This window comes from Panthera tigris, chromosome C1, assembly GCF_018350195.1.
Source record: "Panthera tigris isolate Pti1 chromosome C1, P.tigris_Pti1_mat1.1, whole genome shotgun sequence".
NCBI lineage: Eukaryota > Metazoa > Chordata > Mammalia > Carnivora > Felidae > Panthera > Panthera tigris.
Window position 1 is genome coordinate 210,944,879 of NC_056667.1, and position 22,641 is coordinate 210,967,519.

Sequence of the window (22,641 nt, forward strand, 5' to 3'; positions counted from 1 at the left end):
CCCAAAGCAGGCTCCAGGCTCTGAGCTGTTAGCACAGAGCCCGACGCGGGACTCCTACTCATGAACCGTGAGATCACGACCTGAGCCAAAGTCAGACACTTAGCCAACTGAGCCACCCAGGCACCCCTATCTTTCTGCTCTTAAATGTTTTTTATATTACTCCTTGATTTGCCCAAATAACATGCTGTGACCCCACCAGTCAATGATCCTACTCTACCACCCATATTTCCCCCTTCCTCACACATTTTTTTGCTGTTATACCATTTCTACATTGTCAGGGCACGTATGTTTAACATTCTGGTCCGTCACCTCACTCACCACTTTTATTGTAATTCTTTTGCCAAAATTCTTCCTGTCTCATCTTGATTTGCTGAAGTGAATCCCCTAGTAGTTTTCTCAATAATTACTCCTAGGAACAACCTTCTCAGAATTTCCCTGTTTAGAAGTATTTGGTTTTGTTTTTCACATGTGAAAAATAATTTACTCACTATTTCTAGAAGCATCTTGTAGATTTTTCTCCATTTTTCCTGTGGCATTAGGTGTTACTGGAGAAAATTCTATAGCCAATAAGATCCCCACCCTTGAAAATGACTTGACATTTTTGTCTACAATGCCCATTCCATTCTTTCTTTATCTTTAAAGTCCAGTAAATTTGCTGGACTATATCTCAGGGTTGATGGTTTGGAGTCAATTTTCTTTGCTACAGGGTGAAAATACATGTACTTATGATATGTATATTCATTTTTTGTTATAATTTCAAAAACTTTGCTCTTGAATTTATCTTGAAGTACTTCTATTATTTTGAATTTCTTCTTAGGAAGTCTGCTGACTTGTTCACTATCTTCCATTGGTTATTTTTTTTCTAATATTTCTTAATTGTTCTTATACTTCCTGTTTCCTTTTGTTTCTTTCTTTCTTTCTTTTTTTTTTTTTACAAATCTATGTTCTTCATTTTAATTTCTGAAACATCTAATCTCTTTTATCCCCTTCTAAATTTGTCTTCATTTCTCTGATTTTTTTCTACTTATTTCTTAAGTTCTTGTTGTTATAAACATGGATTATATCTTTAGCTTTTCAAGGCAAACCCCAAAACCCAGGACATATACTCGTGATTTCTGATACCTACTTTTCCTTGATCCTTCTGACAGTCCCCCTCTTCTCTGTCAGCCCCTATCCAATTTCAACTGCCTTTTGCATTATCTTTATTGTGAATGAGAAACCCTCATGTGAATAGGTAAAAGTATACAGTAAATGACCAGTACTGTATAAATGTAGGTTGTGTTTGCTGCTATTTTTGTTTTCAGTGTAATGACAACCAAGATAGTGTGTCAGTAGCTGGAGATTTAGCACTACAAAAGTGGAGTGAAAACTTAAAAATAAAATACTTGAAGGTAACTGGCATGTAAATCTTGTAAATTTCTGTTTATAATTCTAAAGGATTATTTTCTTTTCTGTTTGAAGGAAAAAAGAGAAGATATAAACGTAAAAAAAGCAGTCTCAAAAAAGGTACAGGTAAATCTGTGAATTCACATGTGTGTGCTACCGCAACTCTGATATTCCTTCCAGACCTTTCTTTGCTGCACCTCTGAAATCTCCAATGGGCTTCATAAATAATGAATTTTTTAGAGTACAGGCTAAGCTGTTGTAACAAAGAGAGCCCAAAATACAGTGGTCTAAGCCACATAATTTATTTCTCTTTCATCAAACAGTCCAGAAATGGGAGGAAGAACCTGCCTTCCTCAACACATAGTTTCCCTCTCTGCGTCCAAGAAATCAGGTCTAACCAGACCTTTGTCTCCCAACCAGTGGGAATGGGAAAAATGGGCAGAGAAATCACCTATTTCTTTTAATGGAAAGATCCAGAGTCTTCTCCTCACATCCTATTGCCCAAAACTTACTCACATGGCCAGCGCTAGCTGCCAGTGAGGCCAAGAAATATAATCTCTAGTCAGGCAGCCATGGGTTCAGCTGTAACTCTAGTTCTATGAAAGAAGGAGAGAATGATCATGGGGGACAAATAGCAATCTGCTACTTGCCCTTCAGGTTTTCATCCAAAGTCACTGACTTCCTCATATATGGAGGAAAACTCAGATTATTGATTCAAACCTGGCCTTCTTGGCACCTGAGACTCTTTGGCAAGAATAGGAGCTAGAACCTGAATATAGCACAGAGCTACATGGTCAGAGACAAACTAGCCCTGAATGGGAAATGAGGCACCAAGAGAAAATGTTGGAAATGTTTGCTGTAACTAATGAATACACCCCTCAACAGAATGAGGGGAAACAGACAGAGGGAACTTGAATCAGTTAAGCAGAAGCTAGAGTCCTGGTATCACATCAGATCTAAGCCTGGGAAACAGTTACTTAAACCAAGCTCAATCAGAGCATACGCCATACTGTGTTCATGCAGCAGAGGATGAAAAAAAATGAGTGACACTTCATTCTCTGCATCCAGCTTTGCAATTGTTTATTTCCATTGTGTTCCTCCTTTCTTTCCTCATCTTATTCTCCTTTCTTTTCTTTCTTTTTTTTAATATGAACTGTATTGTCAAATTGGTTTCCATATAACACCCTGAGTTTATCCCAACAGGTGCCCATCACCCACCCTCCCCACCCTCCCACCCCCCATCAACCCCCAGTTTATTCTCAGTTTTTAAGAGTCTCTTATGGTTTGCCTCCCTCCCTCTCTAACTTTTTTTCGCCCTTCCCCTCCCCCATGGTCTTCTGTTAAGTTTCTCAGGACCCACATAAGAGTGAAAACATATGGTATCTGTCCTTTCTTTTCTCTTTCCCAATCCTGTTCTACTTATGTTCCTCTTATAGAGTACATTTCTTTTTCTTCACTCTTTAACATCAAATCCTATGAAATACTGCTACTAAGTTGATATGGCACATAGAGGTGGCAGGGTATTTCTTGTGGAGTCAAAACGTATTTGGATATATTTTGTTTCCTTTCCATTTCTTCTGATTATTTCTGTCATCTCATCGTTATATATATAACATAACCGAACTCCTCTCATTTCATATGTATGTAATACATGCCTATATTTATGCAAATAATATAAATAAAATATATTCCTACCATCTGTACCATTTTACCTCCATACTTGCCTACCTTAGTTATTTCTTAGGTTACACTTACCCAGGTCCCAGATTTTGTTCTTCTGAGTTTTTGTGAAACCTCTCTGTCTTGCCTGCTTTGTTAAAATGTTGCAGTTGGTAGTTTAAGCACAAATCACCTTTGTTCCTTCTACTCCTTTTCAAAATTGTTCTCTGAAATAGTTCTCTTCTTGCCCCAAGGCGAAGTCTTAGGTAAGATTTGGAGTTGTGCTCATCCTTTTGGGCAGCGGTGATATTCTCATACAATGTTAAAAAGCCTGAACTGATATAATATTACAACTGGAAAACATGTAGTGAAGAAGTTGGGTGAGACAAGCTGCTTCTTTTATGCATACTCTTATCTAACCCTACTCAGTATCTATGTTTTCAGCTAATTCAAGTTGTGGAAGAGGAGGAGAAGGAAGGAGCAGGAATAGCCTTCTTATGATCAATTCTTCATGTCTTCCAGATATGGAGGATGCATGAGCCACGTTTGTGGGCTCTTTAAAGAACTCCTCTTTAAGAGAATCTGTCCATGAAAGTTCCTCTAAAACAGGAGCTGAGTGCTTACCACTTCCCCCTTAGAGGAGGTCCACACCCCCGCTGAGTTCATCTCATCTTTCTGGACAGAATATCTTTCAAGAAAAGCTAATTGAGCGCCTCCTTTCCCCGGAGAGAGCCATGAGAATCATGTCTTCTTATGGTCCTACTGTCAGTGGGTGTGCAGCTGGTCCCCCACACAGTCACCCTACCTAGATTGATTATATTCCCTAGGCTATAATTTTTATGCCTGTGACTTAGCCCTTCCATAATGGAAGCCTGTGTCTCCCACTCTCCTTCATACATTTTCCTCATCCCCCACCTCCTCCCCTTTGGCATCAGTTTGTTCTCTATATTTATAGATCTGTTTCTGCTTTTTTATTGTTTATTCATTTGTTTTATTCTTTATATTTCATGTGTAAGTGAAATTATATGGTGTTTTTCTTTCTCTATTTGACTTATTTCATTTAGTATTATACCTTCTAAGTCCATCCATGTTGTCACCAATGGCAAGATCTTATCCTTTTTTATGGCTGAGTAATACTCCAACACACACACACACACACACACACACACACACACACACACACCATCTTCTTTATCTACTCATCTGTAAATGAAAACTTCAATTGCTTCCATAGTTTGGCTATTGTAAATAATGCTGGAACAAGCATAGGAATGCATACTTCTTTTTGAATTAGAATTTTTTTTTCCTTTGGGTAAATACCCAGTAGTGGGATTACTGGATTATATGTTATGTCTATTTTGAATTTTTTGAGGAACCTCCATATTATTTTCCACAGTGGCTGCACAAATTTACATTCCCACCAACAGTGCACAAGAATTCTTTTGTCTCCACATCCTCACCAACACTTTTTGTTTCCTGTCTTTTTGATTCTAACCATTCTGACAGGTATAATGTGGTATCTCCTTGTGGTTTGGATTTTCATTTCCCTGATAATTAGTGATGTCGAGCATCTTTCATGTGTCTGTTGGTCATCTGTATGGGGTTTTTTTTGGAAAAAATGTCTATTCATATCCTCTACCCATTTTTAACCATTTTTTATGAATTTTGTAACTTCTTTATATATTTTACCCCTTACTGGATATATCATTTGTGAATATCTTCTCTCATTCAGTAGGTTGCCTTTTAATTTTGTTGATGGTTTCCTTCACTATGCAAAAGTTTTATTTTGGTATAGTCCCAATAGTTCATTTTGGCTTTTATTTCCCTTGCTTGAGGAGCAAGAGCTAGAAAAATGTTACTGAGGCTGATGTCAAAGACATTACCACCTGTGTTTTCTTCTAGGAATTTTATGTTTTCAAGTCTCAATTTAAGTCTTCAATTCATTTTGTTTTTGTATATAGTGTAAGAAAGTGGTCCAGTTTCATTCCTTTGCATGTGGCCGTTCAGTTTTCCTAGGACCATTTGTTGAAGAGACTGTCTTTTTCCCATTGCATATTCTTTCCTCCTTTGCCATAAATTAATTGGCCATACTAGTGTGGCTCTCTATTCTGTTCCATTGACTGTGCATCGGTTTCTATGCCATTACCATACTATTTTGATTACTACTGCTTTGTAATATATTTTGAAATCTGGGTGTGTTATGCCTCCAGCTTTGTTCTTCTTTCTCAGGATTGCTTTGGCTATTTGGGGTCTCTTGTGTTTCCATACAAATTCTAGTATTATTTGTTCTAGTTCTGTGAAAAATATTGTTGGTATTTTGATAGAGACTGCATTGAACCTCTGTTTTGATTACTCTGGACATTTTGATATTTATTTATCCATGAGCATGGAATATCTTTGGATTTGTCTGCATCATCTTCAATTTCTTTCATCAATGTTTTATAGTTTTTAGAGTACTGGTCTTTCATCCCCTTGGTTAAGTTTATTCCTAGGCATTTTGTTATATTTGGTGCAATTGCAAATGGAATTCTTTTTAGAGAGAGAGAGAGAGGGTGGGAGAGAAGGGCAGAGGAACATAGAGAATCCCAAGCAGGCTCCATGGTCAGTGCAGAGCCTGACACGAGGCCACATCCCACAACTCTGGGTTCATGACCTGAGCAGAAATCAAGAGTCAGGTGCTCAACTGACTGAACCACTCAGGTGCCCCCAGAATTGGTTTCTTAATGTCTCTTTCTGCTACTTCATTATTAGTGTATAGAAATGCAACAGATTTATGCACATTACTTTTGTATCCTATAACTTTACAGAATTCATTTATTCCTTCTAATAGTTTTTCTGTGGAGTGTTTAGGGTTTTCTATATATAGTATCATATCAACTGTAAATAGTGATAGTTTTACTTCTTCCTTACCAATTTTTATGTCTTTTATTTCTTTTTCTTGTCTGACTGCTGTGGCTAGCACTTCCAGTACAATATTGAATAAGAGAGGTGGGAGTGAACATCCTTGTCTTATTCCTGATCTTAAAAGAAAAGCTCTCAGTTTTTCACCATGGAGTATGATGTTAGCTGTGGGTTTTTCATATATGGCCTTTATTATGCTGAGTTACATTCCCTCCAAACCTGTTTTGTTGAGAGTTTTTATCATGAACGATGTTGAATTCTGTCAAATGCATTTTCTGCCTCTATTGAAATGATCATATGATTTCTATCTTTCATTCTGTTGTTGTGGTACATCATATTGATTTGCAAATATTGAGTCATCGTTGCATTTCTAGAATAAATTCCACTGGTCATGGTGAATGGTCCTTTTGATGTATTGTTGATTGCAGTCTGCTAATAATTTGTTGAGGATTTTTGTATTTATGTTCGTCAGGGATACTAGCCTGTAGTTTTCTTTCTTTCTTTCTTTCTTTCTTTCTTTCTTTCTTTCTTTCGTTTTTTTAATAAAAAAATTTCAATATTTATTTATTTTGGGGAGAGCACAAGCAGGGGAGGGGCAGAGAGAGGGGGACAGAGGATCTGAAGCAGGCTCTGTGCTGACAGGCCGACAGCAGTGAGACTGATGTGGGGCTCAAACTCATGAACCATGAGACCGTGACTTGAGCTGATGTCAGACGCTCAACTGACTGAGCCACCTAGGTGCTCCTCTTCCTTCCTTCCTTCCTTCCTTCCTTCCTTCCTTCCTTCCTTCCTTCCTTGCTTTCTTGCTTTCTTGTGGTCTTTGTCTGGTTTTGGTATAAGGGTAATGCTGGCCTCATAGAAAGTAATTGGAAGCTTTCCTTCCTCTTCTATTTTTTGAAATAGTTTGAGAAGGATAGGCATTAACTCTTTAATGTTTGGTAGAATTCACCTGTGAACCATCTGGTCCTGGACTTTGGGGGATGTTTTTGATTGTCAATTCCATTTCATTACTAGTAATTTGTCTGTTTGGATTTTCTATTTCTTCCTAATTCAAGTTTTGGAAGATTGTATGTTTCTAGAAATTTATCCATTTGTTGTAGGTTGTCCAATATGTTGGCATATAATTTTTTTTGTAGCATTCTCTTATAATCCTTTGTATCTCTGTGGTGTTGGTTCTTATTTCTCCTCTTTCACTTCTGATGTTGTTTCCTCTCTTTTTTTTTCTTAATGAGTCTGGCTAAATTTTGTTTATCTTTTTAAAGAAATCTCTTTGTTTCATTGATATTTTCTATTTTGTGGTCTCTATTTCATTTATTGCTGGTCTGATCTTTACTATTTCTTTCCTTCTGCTAACCTTGGGCTTTGTTTATTCTTTTTCTAGTTCCTTTAGGTGTAAGGTTAGATTATGTATTGAGATGTTTCTTGTTTCTTGAGGTATTCTTGTATCAATATAAATTTCCCTCTTAGAACCATTTTTGCTGTGTCCCAAGGATTTGAGACTGTTGTGTTTTTATATTCATTTGTTTCTATGTATTTTTTTTAATTTTTTAATATATGAAATTTACTGTCAAATTGGTTTCCATACAATACCCAGTGCTCATCCCAAAAGGTGCCCTCCTCAATACCCATCACCCACCCTGCCCTCCCTCCCACCCCCCATCAACCCTCAGTTTGTTCTCAGTTTTTAACAGTCTCTTATGCTTTGGCTCTCTCCCACTCTAACCTCTTTTTTTTTTTTTTTCCTTCCCCTCCCCCATGGGTTTCTGTTAACGTTTCTCAGGATCCACATAAGAGTGGAACCATGTGGTATCTGTCTTTCTCTGTATGGCTTATTTCACTTAGCATCACACTCTCCAGTTCCATCCACGTTGCTACAAAAGGCCATAACTATGTATTTTTTAAATTTCTTCTTTGATTTCTTCATTGACCTATTGGATGTTTAGCAATATTTTTATATTTTTGTTTTCTCAGTGAGGAGATACAAACGTAGAATCCAAAATCTGAGTAACAGAGCTCCAAGGAAAAGAGGCAGACCAAAAGGTAAAAAAAAAAAAAAAAGATGTAAAATATGTATGCATTTTCCATTTTCAGTAACTAAACATCTAAATTTTCATGCTTTATTCTATGTTTTTAACAACCTACTTCCCTATTGCTTTATGTAGCTGTACTGTTGAGAAATACATCAGATTTAGTCAATTTCCAAAATGTGACAGGGAGAGAAAGATGGCAACACCACAAAAAAGTAATTTGGTGGTGAATCTGCAATCAGAAACTGGGGCCCAAGTGCCACTGCAGTGCTGCCTCTACTGAGCTGACACTTTTTAGCTTAGAAGTAGTTTTAGCCATAAAACACTATGTAACTCACAAATGATGTAGCTGTCCTTCCTCATGTTCCATGACCTTGAGGTAATCATGTGAACTTGAGTGTGTCACTCTCTCCCTTCTGCCTCAGTTTCCTTATCTATAAAGTAAGATAAATAGTAATAGACTCACTGCCTTCCAAGGCCCATCTCAACCTCACATACAGCTTTATATCCTGTGATTTTGGTGAAAGGAGAGTCTAGTTCACACACTAGTCCCAAGAGGACTTAGACATAGAGAAACTGAGAGCAAGAGAACACGTGTTTGCCAATAATGGCTACTACTCAACAGACTCAGACTGTAGCTAGGGCTGGGGTTTAAGTTTGGCCACCTATGGGAAAGGAGAGGACAGACAGCACGGAGAAAGCAGAGAGAGCTTTCTCATGGGACAGTGGGCCTTGACCCTTGCAAGTAAAGAGAGAACGGGCGGGGCGGGGGCGGGGGGGGAGGAGGAAGGAAGGGAGGTAGATTGAGTCAGAACTGGCTAGTTTTCCTGGGCAAACCTACCACTTCATCATCACAAGTGACAGGAAAGGGCTGTTCCACAGAGAGCCACACTTGTGGGTTGGCTTTTGTCACTTTTAGTCATACTAACTGCCATACTTGGCACAATCATGTTCTTTGGAACCGATCAATGTAGAGCAATTTTTAAAGAAAGTTTTATTTATTTATTTATTTATTTATTTATTTATTTATTTATTTGAGGTCTACGTGTTACTTATTTTACATCTCTTGAATCTTTAGTATCAATAGCTATGCTTATGATTCCTTTATGAAGGTTTGGGAATCTCTCCTCTCTATGTACCTCCATAACATCTTGATAAACTTCCTTAGGGTGATACCTTGTAGGGTAGAACACGCTTGATCTTGGGATGTGATTCCTCTTAGAATAGGAATCATCAATAAATATCTCATGGGTCCATTGTATCTTGATGAGTTTTTAAAAAACCCTTTGTTATAGCAAAGGCCCCCAAAATGAAGGCTTTTTGTGCTTGGTTGAAGAAAAAATTCCTTTCCAGCCTCATCTGATCATAGTCTGCTTAAAGGAAAGATCAGATGGTTGAGTATCTGGAGGAGATTTTATCCTGGGCCCTGAACTACCCAAATTAGTACCCCAGGGTTCCAGCCATGGGCACAGACCTTTAGAAAGAAAAAGCATCCAGGTGTGTCCCTGCCCTCAACATTCAAACACTTTTGAATAATGGTAGACACAAATATGCACATGGACATGACTCAATCTTTTTTTGGACACAATCAACACATAGATTAGATACTACATTCTTCTGGGTAGTATCTAAGCATAGTATCATAAGCATAGCTATTGATACTAAAGATTCAAGATTCTTTTAAATCAACCCTTTGTGCTATCACTACCTACACCTTTTAGAATTTGGGCATCAGTTTCTAGAAGTTCCCTTTCATTGGGTTAGTTCTGAACCCCTTGATCCTTTTTGCCACCACTTTCAACACAAAAATCTTCTTTCAAGTTTGGAGTTTTGGGCAGCTATCTACTTGTAGAATCCATCATGTGATCTCTCTTGAGACCTTATATTCCCGCCTTTTAAAAACATATATAATTTATTGTCAAGTTAGCTAACATATAGCGTGTATAGTGTGCTCTTGGCTTTGGGAGTAGATTCCCATGATTCATCGCTTACATACAACATCCAGTGCTCATCCCAACAAGTGCCCTCCTCAATGCCCATCACCCATTTTCCCCTCTCCCCTGCCCCCCATTGACCCTCAGTTTGTTCTCTGTATTTAAGAGTCTCTCATTGTTTGCCTCCCTCTCTTTTTGAAACTATTTTTCCCCTTCCCATCCCCCAAAGGAAGTCTTCAGCATCTTCCTTTAATTTGTATTTTTATCTGTGAGCATTAACTTTTCTCCTATGTAAAATGAGGACAGTATTAGTTCCTATCTGATCACTTGTTCTAAGGATGAAGTAAGTTGATAAGGACAAGGTCTAAGGATAGCTCTTGGCACACAAGAAGCACTCAATAGATGTCTAACTCACTCTTCTTACCCAGTTGCTTTGGAAATACATAAAACACTATTTCAAATTTATTTGGACTGACTTGGAGATAATAGTAAAAGAAATATAGGATGAATCTCAGTTAAGTATCGTCTTTGTAACTAACTCTAGGCCAGGGTTCAGCAAACTATGGCCCACAGGGCAAATCTAGCCCACTGACTGTTTATAAATAAAGTTTTATTGGAACACAACCACATCTTTTCATTTCAGTGTTATCTATGAATGCTTTCACAATACAACACCAGATTTGAGTAGTCACCACAGCAATTATGTACTTAAGTATTTACTCCCTGGTCCTTTACAGGAAAAAGTTCCTGACTCCTGATCCACACATTTGCTGTTTTTCTCGAAGTACTAGACAGGCTTCTGAAAAGTTACATTTGAATGGTGTTTTTACAAAACAATACTATTTGAAATGTAATATTATAAACAAGACACATTTATGTTATTTTTTTACTTTCTCAGGGAGAAAAACAGTCAACACTGGGCCTTTGAGAAGAGTCAGAAAAAGAGGTAAAAGGAAGGAATTAATATACTTTTGATAATTAAGTATCTAAATTCTTGTTTTATACTCTGTGTTTGGAGTGATCCATAAAGTTTCTTAATTGGCTCTTAGAGCAAGTGACAAATGTTATGATATTCATTGGCCTTGGTTAATTTCAACAACAAGACAAAATGGTAGTAACACCCACTCCATTGATTAGTCAGTTGATCTGAGAGATCCTAGGCCTCCTTGGGCCCATACAGAGCTTCTTTCACTACACTGATGACACTTGAAGAAGGAAAATATAAAGAAAAAAATGCAAACGGTGTGACTCACATGATTTTTAGCTGATCTCTTACAGCTTAGAGAGCCATAGGTTGCCCATCAAGAGGGACCCTCACTGGTAATACAAGACCTATGTCCTAATTCCCAAACTTCCTTTGGTTGTGTGACTTTGGATCACCATTTGTGGGTGTTTTACTCCCTTTCCTTCTCTGGGTGAGTGGCAGGTAAATTAGACTGGGTGGCCTTCTAGGCCTACCCCAGCTATAACAGAACTGACTCTGGAAAGACCATGGCCACCCATCTTTCCCATCCCAGAGAGAAGCCCCAGCATGTGTCTTTAATGAATCCCCCTAAATGTTGGCCAGAATGTTCTGAAGTCAGTTTTAAGACTTGCAACCCCTGCTTCGGCAGAATCAGATCCCAGTGACCCTGCCCAAAGGATGTGCAGAGGTCCCCTCCCTGAGCAATTTTCAGTTCTAGCACACTCCACCCTGAGTTTCTCCTTTAGCCACAGAGAAAGCTCACATGAAGTAAAAGTGCAACAGGCAGAGAACAAGGAGGGAAGACAGACACCATCCCTTCTAGGCACTCCATTACAATCCTGTTTTCTGTCCCTCGGCTGATTCCTCAAGTGAGGAGACCAAACTAAAAGCTGAAGGGTTTATCTCCATCTACATAACTTCAAAGCAATAATATGATAGGAGGAAAATTATTGCATGATGGGGAGTTGTAGTCAACAAACTTGGAGATTCAGACACCTCCACACAAGACATTTAATGCAGGCTTTTAGAGGATGACATTATCTTTGTGCATCTAATCTGCTATAGAAGAAAGACCTAGAAGGGTAATGAGTTCATGGGGCAAATCCCTCCAATACATTTTAAATTATAAAAGAAAGATCTCAAGAAGGAGGAGGTCGGAACAGTGCACAGTTGGAGAGAAAGATGGAATAAAAACAATAATGCTTCTTTGCAGGTCCAAGAATTCCCAGAGATACAAATATGAATTTTCACCTTCCAAAAGTTCCTGTGACCTGTGGAGAGGCAAAGGGGATTTTATATAAGAGAAAAATGAAAGAAGGTGGGCTCCATGGTCTTCTATGCTTTTCAACTGGAAAGTACCCGTGTGAATAATATATTGTTCAGGGGTAGACACCTGTGTCAGGGGGTTCCCAAGACCATCCCCAGGTTTGGTGATTCCCTAGGAGGATCCGTAGGACTCGGCATATAGTGAACTCATGGTGAGGATTTCCTAAATTGGAAGGAAGGAAAAGACACACAGGACAAAGTCCAAAGGAAACCGGGTGCCAGTTTCCAAGGGTCTCTCTTAGCGGAGTCACACAGGCTGCACTTAATTCTCTAGCAACGAATTGTAGCAACATGTGTGAAATGCTGTCTACCAGAGGATCTGCCCCTCTGAGTCTCAGAGTCCAGGTTTTTACCAGGGGGTCATCACGTAGGTGCCCTCTGCCTAGCACATGCCAAACTTCTAGACTCCCAAAAGGAAACCATATTGTTTGTATAAACAGTTTAGGGCAGTGAGACACTCTTAGGTTCTAGGAATGGTAGGACCCCTCCCTAAATGCAAGTTCCCAGATACCAGTCAAGAGCCAACCTTGCAAGCAGACCTTTCTAAAGGTAGCAGCCGCAGGTCTGCCCTGTTAACTCTTTTCTGCACAGCATCCCAGATAGGGAAGAAATGGTATTTCCACACTTAAAATTAGCAAACGTAACAGGACATTTTTCCTTTCCCCCATGGAAATGGTCCACAGGATGCTGTCCAGCACCCAATGAGACCAAGTAGTTTAATATCAGGGCAGAAAAGGTACATGTTTGAGAAATCTGGCAACAACCTTCATGGTACCATCCTCATAACATCTGCATGGCCTTGATCTCGCTGGGAGGAGCACAGGATTTAGAATTAGAGGCCCCAGATTCATGTTTCAGCAATACCAAAAGTGTGTGTTTCGTCTGGGCCAAATTCCTGGTCTTTCTTACCTTGACCTTCCTCCTGTACAAAGTGAGAATAATAATAAAACTTGCCATGTTATTATGAGGGGGAAAAAAATGAGATAATGGATATAAAATACTTTGCAAATCATCACTGTTAAAGTACACTAGAAACATTCATCCGTCATCATTGATACCCCTTCCCCAAATATAGTTCTTTAGGCACCAACAAGTGTTAATGTTTCCCTGGGGCCAAATTTCAGGTGTGTACTTTAACTTTGCCCCCTTGATGCCATTTCCACGCTTTTCACATAAAATAGCTTTGAGTCCAAAATATGAGAAATAACTGATTGCCATTAGCCGGATGACCAACAAGGTGAGGCAGATGTGGCGGTGGTGACAGCAGCCACTCATCCACCTGTGTGGCCTCGCGTCCCCTCTGAAACCCAGCCTACCTCTCAGAGAAGGCAAGAAAAAGAAGCCTGCTCATCCATCTTCAGGGCCATTCAGTTTTTTCTCCTTTGAATGTCGTGAAATACTTCTAAAAAATACATGTTGGTGTTAATTATTTTCCTTGTTGCACAAAGGTCAATGATACGTGTGCACACGGCAGGAAGTCCCCTCTTGCCCTTGCCTTTCAGGCTGCTTGTAGGGCCCTGAGAGGGATCTCAGCTCTCTCGCTACAGATTCTGAGCCAAGATCCACGGGGAGGGGGGGGGAGGGGCCATATTTGGGGGGTTTTATAGTTGAGAAGGCGCTCCCTTATGACTTCTTATTTTTGTCTCACAGGAATCGCACAGAGGTGTATAAAGGGTGAGGATGGAAGGTGGTTCACCCTCAGGGAATTTGAAATTGAAGGAAACCACGGACCATCCAAGAACTGGAAGATGAGCGTGAGGTGTGGTGGATTCCCCCTGAAACAGCTGATTGAGGTATCCCACTGACACAGGGCTCAAATCAAGGGTTTAGTGTCACGGTTCATCAGCTCCAAGCATCAGCAGAATTTCTCAGTGTCCGGAAAACTGCCATGACCCCCTTGCCCAGATCACAATGCACATGTTACGTACTAACATTCCACTCAAGAGTATTTTGGCTGCTTTATATTAGACGTTAATCCTCTAAATGCATGAGCTCTTATCCTTTTGTTTTTTGGAGTTTTTTAATGTTTTTTAAAATTATATCTATTTTGAGAGAGAGAGAGAGCATGAGCAGGGAAGGAGGAGAGAGAGAGGAAGAGAGAGAACCCCAGGCAGGCTCCATACTGTCAGCACTGCGCCTGAGGCAGGCCTGATCTCACAAACAGAGAGATCATGACCTGAGCCGAAATCAAGAGTCAAATGTCCAACCGACTGAGCCATCCAGGCACCCCCCAAGCTCTTATCCTTTTGAAGGTAGAACCGTAAATCATGTCTCTGACTCAACCACTAATAATTGCCACTGTGTAATCTGGTCACACAAAGTAATTTAAATTGGTGTGTGTCGGGGGTGGGGGGGAGACCATGGTAGATCTCTGTATCTGAAAATAACACATCAGTATAAATGTTTCTTGGATTGCAGAATATTTTACCGTTATTTCTTTTGATAGCTTTCTGAGATTCATTCTTGAAAGAGAATATAAATAAATTGCATTTCAAAATATCTCCTTTGGCCCCCATATCAGCCCCTTGACGTAGACAAAACAGGCTGGGTCTCTACTGCAGACAAGCTCATGCCTTCTGACTCTGTCGCATGACCCAGATGTCCCTTCCTTGTGCCACTCTAATGATGAAGAAAAGCTCTTTGCTCAGCAAATATCTACCGAGTTGCATCTAAATCCACAGGGTGTAAGGTGTGAGCCCCAGCCATGCCGGAGGAGGGCTACATGTTTACGACACAGGCCCAGGTACCTCCTTGATGCAGTAGGTGGCACACGAGCCTCGTCACCAGGGGACCACACAGCACACGGTGCTATAAGGAAGGGTGCTGGCAGGAAGAGATGCAGTGGCTCCAGGGAGGGAGGATTATTTCTGAACTTGGGGTTGAGGACAGTTTCATGGAATGGTTTCCACCGAGCTGAGTCTTTTTTTTTTTTAATTTTGAAAATTTTATTTAGGGACAACTGGGTGGCTCAGTCGGTTAAGTGTCCCACTGTGGCTCAGCTCATGATCTCACAGTTTGTGAGTTCAAGCCCCGCATCAGGCTCTGTGCTGACAGCTCGGAGCCTGCTTCGGATTCTGTGTCTCCCTCTCTCTCTCTCTGCCCGTACCACCCCCCTCAAAATTAAATAAACATTTAAAAAAATCATTGATTTAAAAGTAAAACATAAATTTATTTACTTCCAAGTTAGTTAACATATAGTGTAATAATGATCTCGGGAGTAGAATTTAGTGAATCATTACTTATATATAACACCCAGTGCTCACCCCAACAAGTGCCATCCCTAATGCCCATCACCCCTGTAGCCCATCCTCCCACCCACCACCCCTCCAGCGACCCTCAGTTTGTTCTCTGTACTTACAAGTCTCTTATGGTTTGCCTCCCTCTCTGATTTTATCTTATTTTTCCTTCCCTTCCCCCTATGTTCATCTGTTTTGTTTCTTAAATTCCACATATGAATGAAATCATATGATATTTATCTTTCTCTGACCGACTTATTTTGTTTAGCATAATACATTCTAGTTCCACCCACATTGTTGCAAATGGCAAGATTTCATTCTTTTTGGTTGCTGAGTAATATTCCATTGTGTATATATACTACGTCTTCTTTATCCATTCATCAGCCGATGGACATTTGGGGTCTTTCCATAATTTGGCTATTGTTGATAGTGCTCTGAACTGAGTCTTAAAAGAATAGTCCTGGAGCGCCTGGGTGGCTCAGTTGGTTAAGTGTCCAACTTTGGCTCAGGTCATGATCTTAGGCTTGTGAGTTCGAGCCCCACGTTGGGCTCTGTGCTGACAGCTCAGAGCCTGGAGCCTGCTTCAGATTCTGTGTCTCCTCTCTGCCCTTTCCCCAGTGCTCGCTCACTCTCTCTCTCTCTCTCTTTCTCAAAAATAAATAAACATTAAAAACAATTAAAAAAAAAAAGAATAGTCCTGATGAGCAAAAATGTAGGAACAAGGCATTCTACATAGAAAGGATGGAGTGAAAATCCTGCCTGTGATTTGTCAAGAAGTTGTAGGCTTGTTACGTGGGCTGAGCGGATGGAAGACATCTTAAGGCCAGAGGAAAGAGGCTGGACCCTTCCTTTCATCATGAGGGGATCATGGGGGGAGGGGGGTGTTGAGTTAGTGATGACTGACATAGGTGAGACACTGCTTTAGAAGTATTAATCCAGTCAGGGATACCCCAATGGTTCAGTCGGTAAGCATCCAACCCTTGGCTTTGACCCAGGTCATGATTCCAGGGTATGGGACCCAGCCCTATGTCAGACTCTGCACTGAATGTGGAGCATGCTTGGGATTCTCTCTCTCTCTTTCTCTTTCTCTCTCTCTCTCTCTCTCTACCTGAGCCCCTCCCCTGTTTGTGCTCTCTTTCTCTCTCTAAAAAAAAAAATTTTTTTTAAATAGAAGTATTAATCTGATCAGAGAATGCAAGATGGGTTGGAGGATGGAGTGCTTGCAGCCACAGATACCTCATGTGACCTTGACTGCCTCTGTGCCTGATACACCCCCACTCAGCCTGCAAGGCCCAGTTCAAACAGCATACTCTCTGAAGTCCTTTAAAACCCTCTGCCTCTGTTTCTTGTGGCTGCTGTAACAACTTTTCACAACCTGGGTGGCTTAAAACAATAGAAATCTATTATCCTAACAGTTCTGGAGGCCAGAAGTCTGAAATCAGTTTCATTGGGCTCAAGTCAAGGTGTTGGCAGGGCTGGTTCTTTCTGGAACCTTCCAGAAGTTTCCTTGCCTTTTTCAGCTTCTGGAAGCTGCCTGCATTCCTTGGCTCAAGGCTCTTCCTGACGTCACTCTAACCTCATGTTTCATCGTTACACTTCCTACTACTCACTCTGACCCTCCTGCCTCCCTTGCAAAAGGATGCTTGTCATTACATTGGCCCAACACAGATAATCAGAATTATCTTCCTATTGCAAGATCCTTGATTTAATTACATTTGTATAGTCCTTTTTACCACTTAATTTAACATATTCAGAGGTCTGAGAATCTGACCATCTTTGGGGGTCGTTATTTAGCCTACCATACTGACCCATCTCTGGATCCAAAATACTCTGTGAGAGCATGGTTTACACTTCATCACTCTTACCATCATCACCTTACCATCACCATCACCATTACATAATGGCTCTCCCCACTTGTCTCCCCAAAGGCATGGACACCTTTACGTGCCCAAGGCCACTAAGAGCCTGCCCCAGTCTGTCACTCACTGGCTAAGTGCCAGTGGAGTAGCTATAGCATGTGAGGTATAAAGACACAAGCTAGAGAGGTCCTAGAGGTTGGACAGGAAGCAGTGGGTATAGAAGACATTGTGAAGGAAAACCTGGCATGGCTATGAGGGGAGCAAAAGAGAGGGCACGGTTTTTAAAGTTGCCCTTAAAGCTAAATCTGGGTAAGAGAGAGCAGTGTGTTAGGGATTCGGAGAGGGATATTATTTTCCATGAAGACACTTTGAATTTGTGCTGATAGTAGGGCATATCTGGAAGGCAGTTGGAGATACAAAGCTCACAGAGTAGAAACAAGGACCCATTTGGCATTAATCTCATTTCTATTTCAGAATAAATTTCTACCAGACCCACCAAGAAAAAGGAGAAGAAAGGTAATTATCACATGACCTTCTACCAATGTCTCACCCCTTGGAATAGATAATAGTCATGTGTCACCTGGTGAAGCAAGAAACCCAAATCACATTCTCTCCCATTCTCTTATATCTTTCCTCTCTTTCGTGCACACACACGCATGCTCGCACACACACACACACACACACACACACACACACACACACACACAAACTCACACTGAGGACTTCTTCAAGAGGTCTTTCTTTAAGGGAACTTTCAATTCCTTTATGGAGATGTAATCCTAGAGAATAGAGAGGTTGGAAGGCTGATGTACACTGGGCGAGACATCGTTGACCCAGAAGAGTTTTCCTTTGTGGAGAGACACCATGGACATGATTTTGTAGCTGAGCGTCTCTGTGTAAAAGCATCAGGCCTCACCAGATGGGTTTTGCACACCTCAGTTCTGTCTATGGAGCAAATTCTCTTTCCTTCGAAGTCCCCTTCTGGAGCTCATGGACCAGTGGTTTTCATGCTGTATGGATTCCAGGGAAGGTGGTGGGATAGTTGGGTGTCTTCTATGGCCTCTCCAAGAGTATGTGTGAGAGATAACCTGTGTGGTGCAGAAAGGATATGGAAGAACTTCCATTTTCTTGACCTCCAATAGAGGTGACCTTGAGAGGTGACCTTGGCCCATCTCTGCCGCACCAGAAAGTCACGGTCTTCACCAAGCTGGTTTCTGGGACTACCTGCCCCACTGACCTTATGCTAGAGACTCAGTCACCAGGGTCTGCATCCACCGGGTTTTCTGGAGAAAGAGATGCTATTTGCTCTGTTCACTAAGAGCAAACATCTCCACCCCGTGCTAGGGAGCCGAGGGTTACAGACTTGTGACCACCTCAGTTCTCAGAGCATCGCTCCAGAGGGTCTCTTCCTTCCCCAGACCCTAGGCTTCTGTCCTTTGTGTCATCAAATGACAAGTGGTGCTTCTGGCAGTTTCCCTGCTCATACGATTCCTGTTAAGCCTGATAGTGACAGCTGAGGTGTTCCAAGATAGTAAGATATGAAACTCCAATCCGATCATTTACCGGCTGCTAAGAAACCTTGTCTCTGAGTGACAGTTGTGTTCATTTGTTTGTGCTCTTATGTATCCACTTAACAAACACCTGGGGAGCAAGCGCTAAGCACTAAGTGTATGCTTGGCCAACGGCAGTGCGCGGGAGGCCAGACAGACCCAAAGGATTGTTTCAGCTTTGTTGTCTAATATGGGACCATGACTATCGGGGTGGGGTGGAGGTTCTAGGCCCTTCTGAGAGGCAAGCAGTGATGTGGCTGCCTCCCAAGTCATCGTACTTTGGATCACACTGTGTGACTTGTCTATGGCCTCTCTGCCTTGGGCTGGAGGTAAAAGTTGAGGCCGCCGTTGTTCCAGACTGAAGAAAGCCAACTCATTCCACAGATATCAGTCAGTGCAAGCTTTTGGGATTCAGGAGAAGGTGGTGAGGTGCTTAGCTTCAGGAAGAAGAACTATAGGACGGGGGACCTTAGACCCATTTGATCTTCAGGGCTATGTCCTGAGTGAGCTGCAGAAGACAGTGGGGTTCTTTGGGACAGCTGCATGGTGTCCAGGATTCTGGGCACTGTGGCTGCTGGGGGCTGTGGATATTCAGTCCTCAGCCTGATTCTCTCATTGCAATCCCAACCCCATCTGTGGCATCCAGGGCCAGAGTCCCCTCACAGCTTCACAAAGGCCTGCCTTGGGTCTGAGAGCCAGAGAATGAACTTTCATTGGGCCAAACTGCCAGAAACAAACAATTTCATGCTTTTTAATTCTCCTGTTAGATATATAGATCCATAAAAACAGATATAAAACAAAGGGAGGGCTGTGGCATGAATCCTTTACATAAAGAAGTCTGCTCAAATGTGTGGTCAATAAAAAAATCATATACAATATTGTCATTCAATCTTTATCTCTTTTCTACAGACTGTCCCAGAGTGTGGGAGAGATGACCCTTACGTAAGTACTAATTCCCACCTGTAACCCCAGAATAATACTGGCCTTGTTCCTCCATACATTATCTGTGTCACTGCCGTGCGCCCCCAAAGCATGTGCATACTCAGTTGGAGCATGTCACCGTGTGTGATGAGCAGAGAACGGCAGACACATCACCCACACCAGGGAGATGGTTCTGGAGCTGGTGTCTCTGCATGAAAGCATCCTTTCAATTTGTTCAGGGAAACTTTCCTGTTTATTTCCCCTCGAAAGTGGGTAGGAGAGGCAGAACTCTAGATCACTGGGGCCTCTAGAGCCAGTGGTAATAGTCAAGACTGGCCTGCAGATTAGGGGTAAGGAGCAAATTTGAGAGAATATCAGCATTTAAAGGTGATAGGGAAGGAAAGGAAAACCCCAGATATCCACTCTAAGGTGCAGGCAGAGCTAAGATGGTTTTAAGCATCAGCCAGAAGGAACAGGCTGGGCCCAGCTGGCAAGTCCAGGGGTGGACCTTGTCACGAGTCCTGCAGAGAAATATACACAGGGCAAGTGGGTGCTGTAGAGTAACGTATTCACGGTCCTTATGGAAACCCTGGAGTCCATCTGAAGGGAGCCATCAGGATGCTGAGCTGGCTAAGACTGAAGCCATCAACACGGAGCAAGTCACAGACAGTTCTACGCTAACTGCTCGGGTAGTGCTCGATGATGTGCAGACCATTCTGTCCATTCTCTGCTTTGCTACGGCTGGCTGCTTTAGAGTCGGCCAACAGCAGAGATGACCCCTCTGTCTAAGATAAATCACACTTTGATTGCTTTCATTGCAACAAGATGGACATTTTAGGCAGTCAGCTTTTTGCACAACTCCAGGGGGAGCCTCCCATTTTAGTATGATGTGCAGCTGTACTGATATGGGACGCCAACAGAGAGGGGATAGAAAAAGGTCGCCAAGCCCATGCTGGCCTTCTAGCAAATGCATTGCCCAGCACGATCTAGATGCATCCACACCACTCCCATTCCTCTGCTGGAGGTGGGACCCTTGAATCCTGGGGTCTGTGCAACTTTTCTGATTTCTGAAATGGACACAGAGGGTTATTTCTTACAGCTCACCACCAAGCCCTCTGTGAAGATTAAAAGGCACCTCTTCCAGCAAGAATGTCCTCACTCCTTTTCATAACCTTTCTGTGACAGACTCTGTGGGCTGATAATAACTCTACTTACAGCTCCCAGGCCTTGATGGAAGAAATCCCTCTAGACCGTGGGCTCCCAACCTTGGCTGCTCATTGCCATCAGCTGAAGATCCCACCCTCAGAGGTTCTCATAGTAGTCTTCTAAGGTGTTGCCTGCAGGTTGACATTTTCCAAAGCAACTCTAGTGGTTTTAATGCACAAAGTTGACCACAGTGAGCCGGTGCTGTTCAATCTGTAGTGCCCATCAGAATCTCTGGGCTTCTGATTCAGTGAGTGAGGTGGGGGGCCTGAGAATTTACACTTTTAACAAGTTTCAATGGATGCTGCACCTGCTGATCCAGAAACCACTGCTTTAGAAGCCAGAGGTCTCCACTAATGACTGCACCAGGGGAATGTTTAAAACATACTAACTATGTGTCCATCCTGGTGAAGCAAACCACCAAAATCACATGCAATTAATTGAATCTCTGAGGGTGGGGCCTTAGGCATCAGAGTTTTTTTTAAAGCTCCCCAGGTGATTCTACTGTACAGCAGTTTGAGAACCGCTGCCAAGCAAAAGGACAAATTTCTTGCTAAATAGATTAAAGAGACAGGGACACCTGGGTGGCTCCGTCAGTTAAGCCTCCAAATTTGGCTCATGATTTCGCAGTTTGTGGGTTCGAGCCCCACATCGGGCTCTGTGCTGACAGCTCAGAGCCTGGAGCCTGCTTCAGATTCTGTGTCTCCCTCTCTCTCTCTGACCCTCCCCCATTCATGCTCTGTCTCTGTCTCAAAAATAAATAAACATTAAAAAAAATTAAAAAAATAAAAACCGAATAAACACTTAAAAAAGAAAATAAGAAAAAAGACTGAAGAGACGTATGTCAAGTTCACAGCCTTCCTAGACTACAGACTGGCATGTTTATTCCAGCACGGGATTGGCATGTTTATTCATTCTTTCTCAGGGCCTACTTGCAGTGCACTTTATAAGATGATGGTCCAGAAATCTTGACCCATCAATGGTCAGCATCCACGAGTGTCATCTGTTATGACAAAAAAGAAAAATGGTTACATGGCCCCATACCAGGACCACCTCAGGCCCATGTGGGGATGTGCCCAGGTATGTCCCTGACAGGCTATTCCTTAAGTTTTCCCTTTCAATAAAGGGAAGACATGGGCTAGATACAAGAGCCTAGGATTTCCTCTTATGTGTGACTTTTGTGTCCTTCTTATATTGAATTTACAGACGAAAAGAATTTACAAATTGAGACATATCCCAATTTACATCAGCTTATTGGGCACAGGGATGATATTCTGACTATTATGATCTGGAACCCAAAAACCAGGCCACTGTGCTTTGGCTAATAAGGCAGCTTTGTAAGTAAGGGCTCTGCATCCTTGTGGCTGTAGACCTCACAGAGGCACCAAGAAGAAGATGGGATATTTGACAAATAAGATCAGCAGGACCAGTGATGGGTTGGATATCTGGGATGTGAAAAGGGAGGGATGTATGTTCACTTCCAGGCTTCTGGGTGGATGCTGGAGTGCTTGGTGAGATGAGGGACAACCGAAGAGGAGCAGATCCAAGACAAGGAATGCGGTTGGGGTTGGGATGGGTTCAGACGTGATGAAAAACATCTACCCGGAGGTGACGGAAAGTTGAGTTTGGATGTTTGAGGACTCAAAAGGTAACTAGAGATACCGCTTTAAAGTCT

General features: G+C 41.7%; 1 protein-coding gene across 5 annotated transcripts in view; it reads left to right on the forward strand.

Annotated features, from left to right (window-relative positions):
- The window catches only part of SP100 (SP100 nuclear antigen), a 99,455-nt gene that overhangs the window by 71,043 nt on the left and 5,771 nt on the right, over positions 1–22,641 (forward strand). For 2 of the 5 annotated variants that reach the window (XM_007082947.3, XM_007082944.3), the window contains 7 exons: positions 1,462–1,512; positions 7,918–7,986; positions 10,806–10,853; positions 12,085–12,189; positions 13,848–13,990; positions 17,767–17,808; positions 19,752–19,784. In XM_007082947.3, the coding sequence (XP_007083009.1) occupies positions 1,462–1,512; positions 7,918–7,986; positions 10,806–10,853; positions 12,085–12,189; positions 13,848–13,990; positions 17,767–17,808; positions 19,752–19,784 (491 nt within the window). The remainder of the gene's footprint in view (positions 1–1,461; positions 1,513–7,917; positions 7,987–10,805; positions 10,854–12,084; positions 12,190–13,847; positions 13,991–17,766; positions 17,809–19,751; positions 19,785–22,641) is intronic. The other 3 variants (XM_015537869.2, XM_007082945.3, XM_007082946.3) reach the window with 3 other exon arrangements.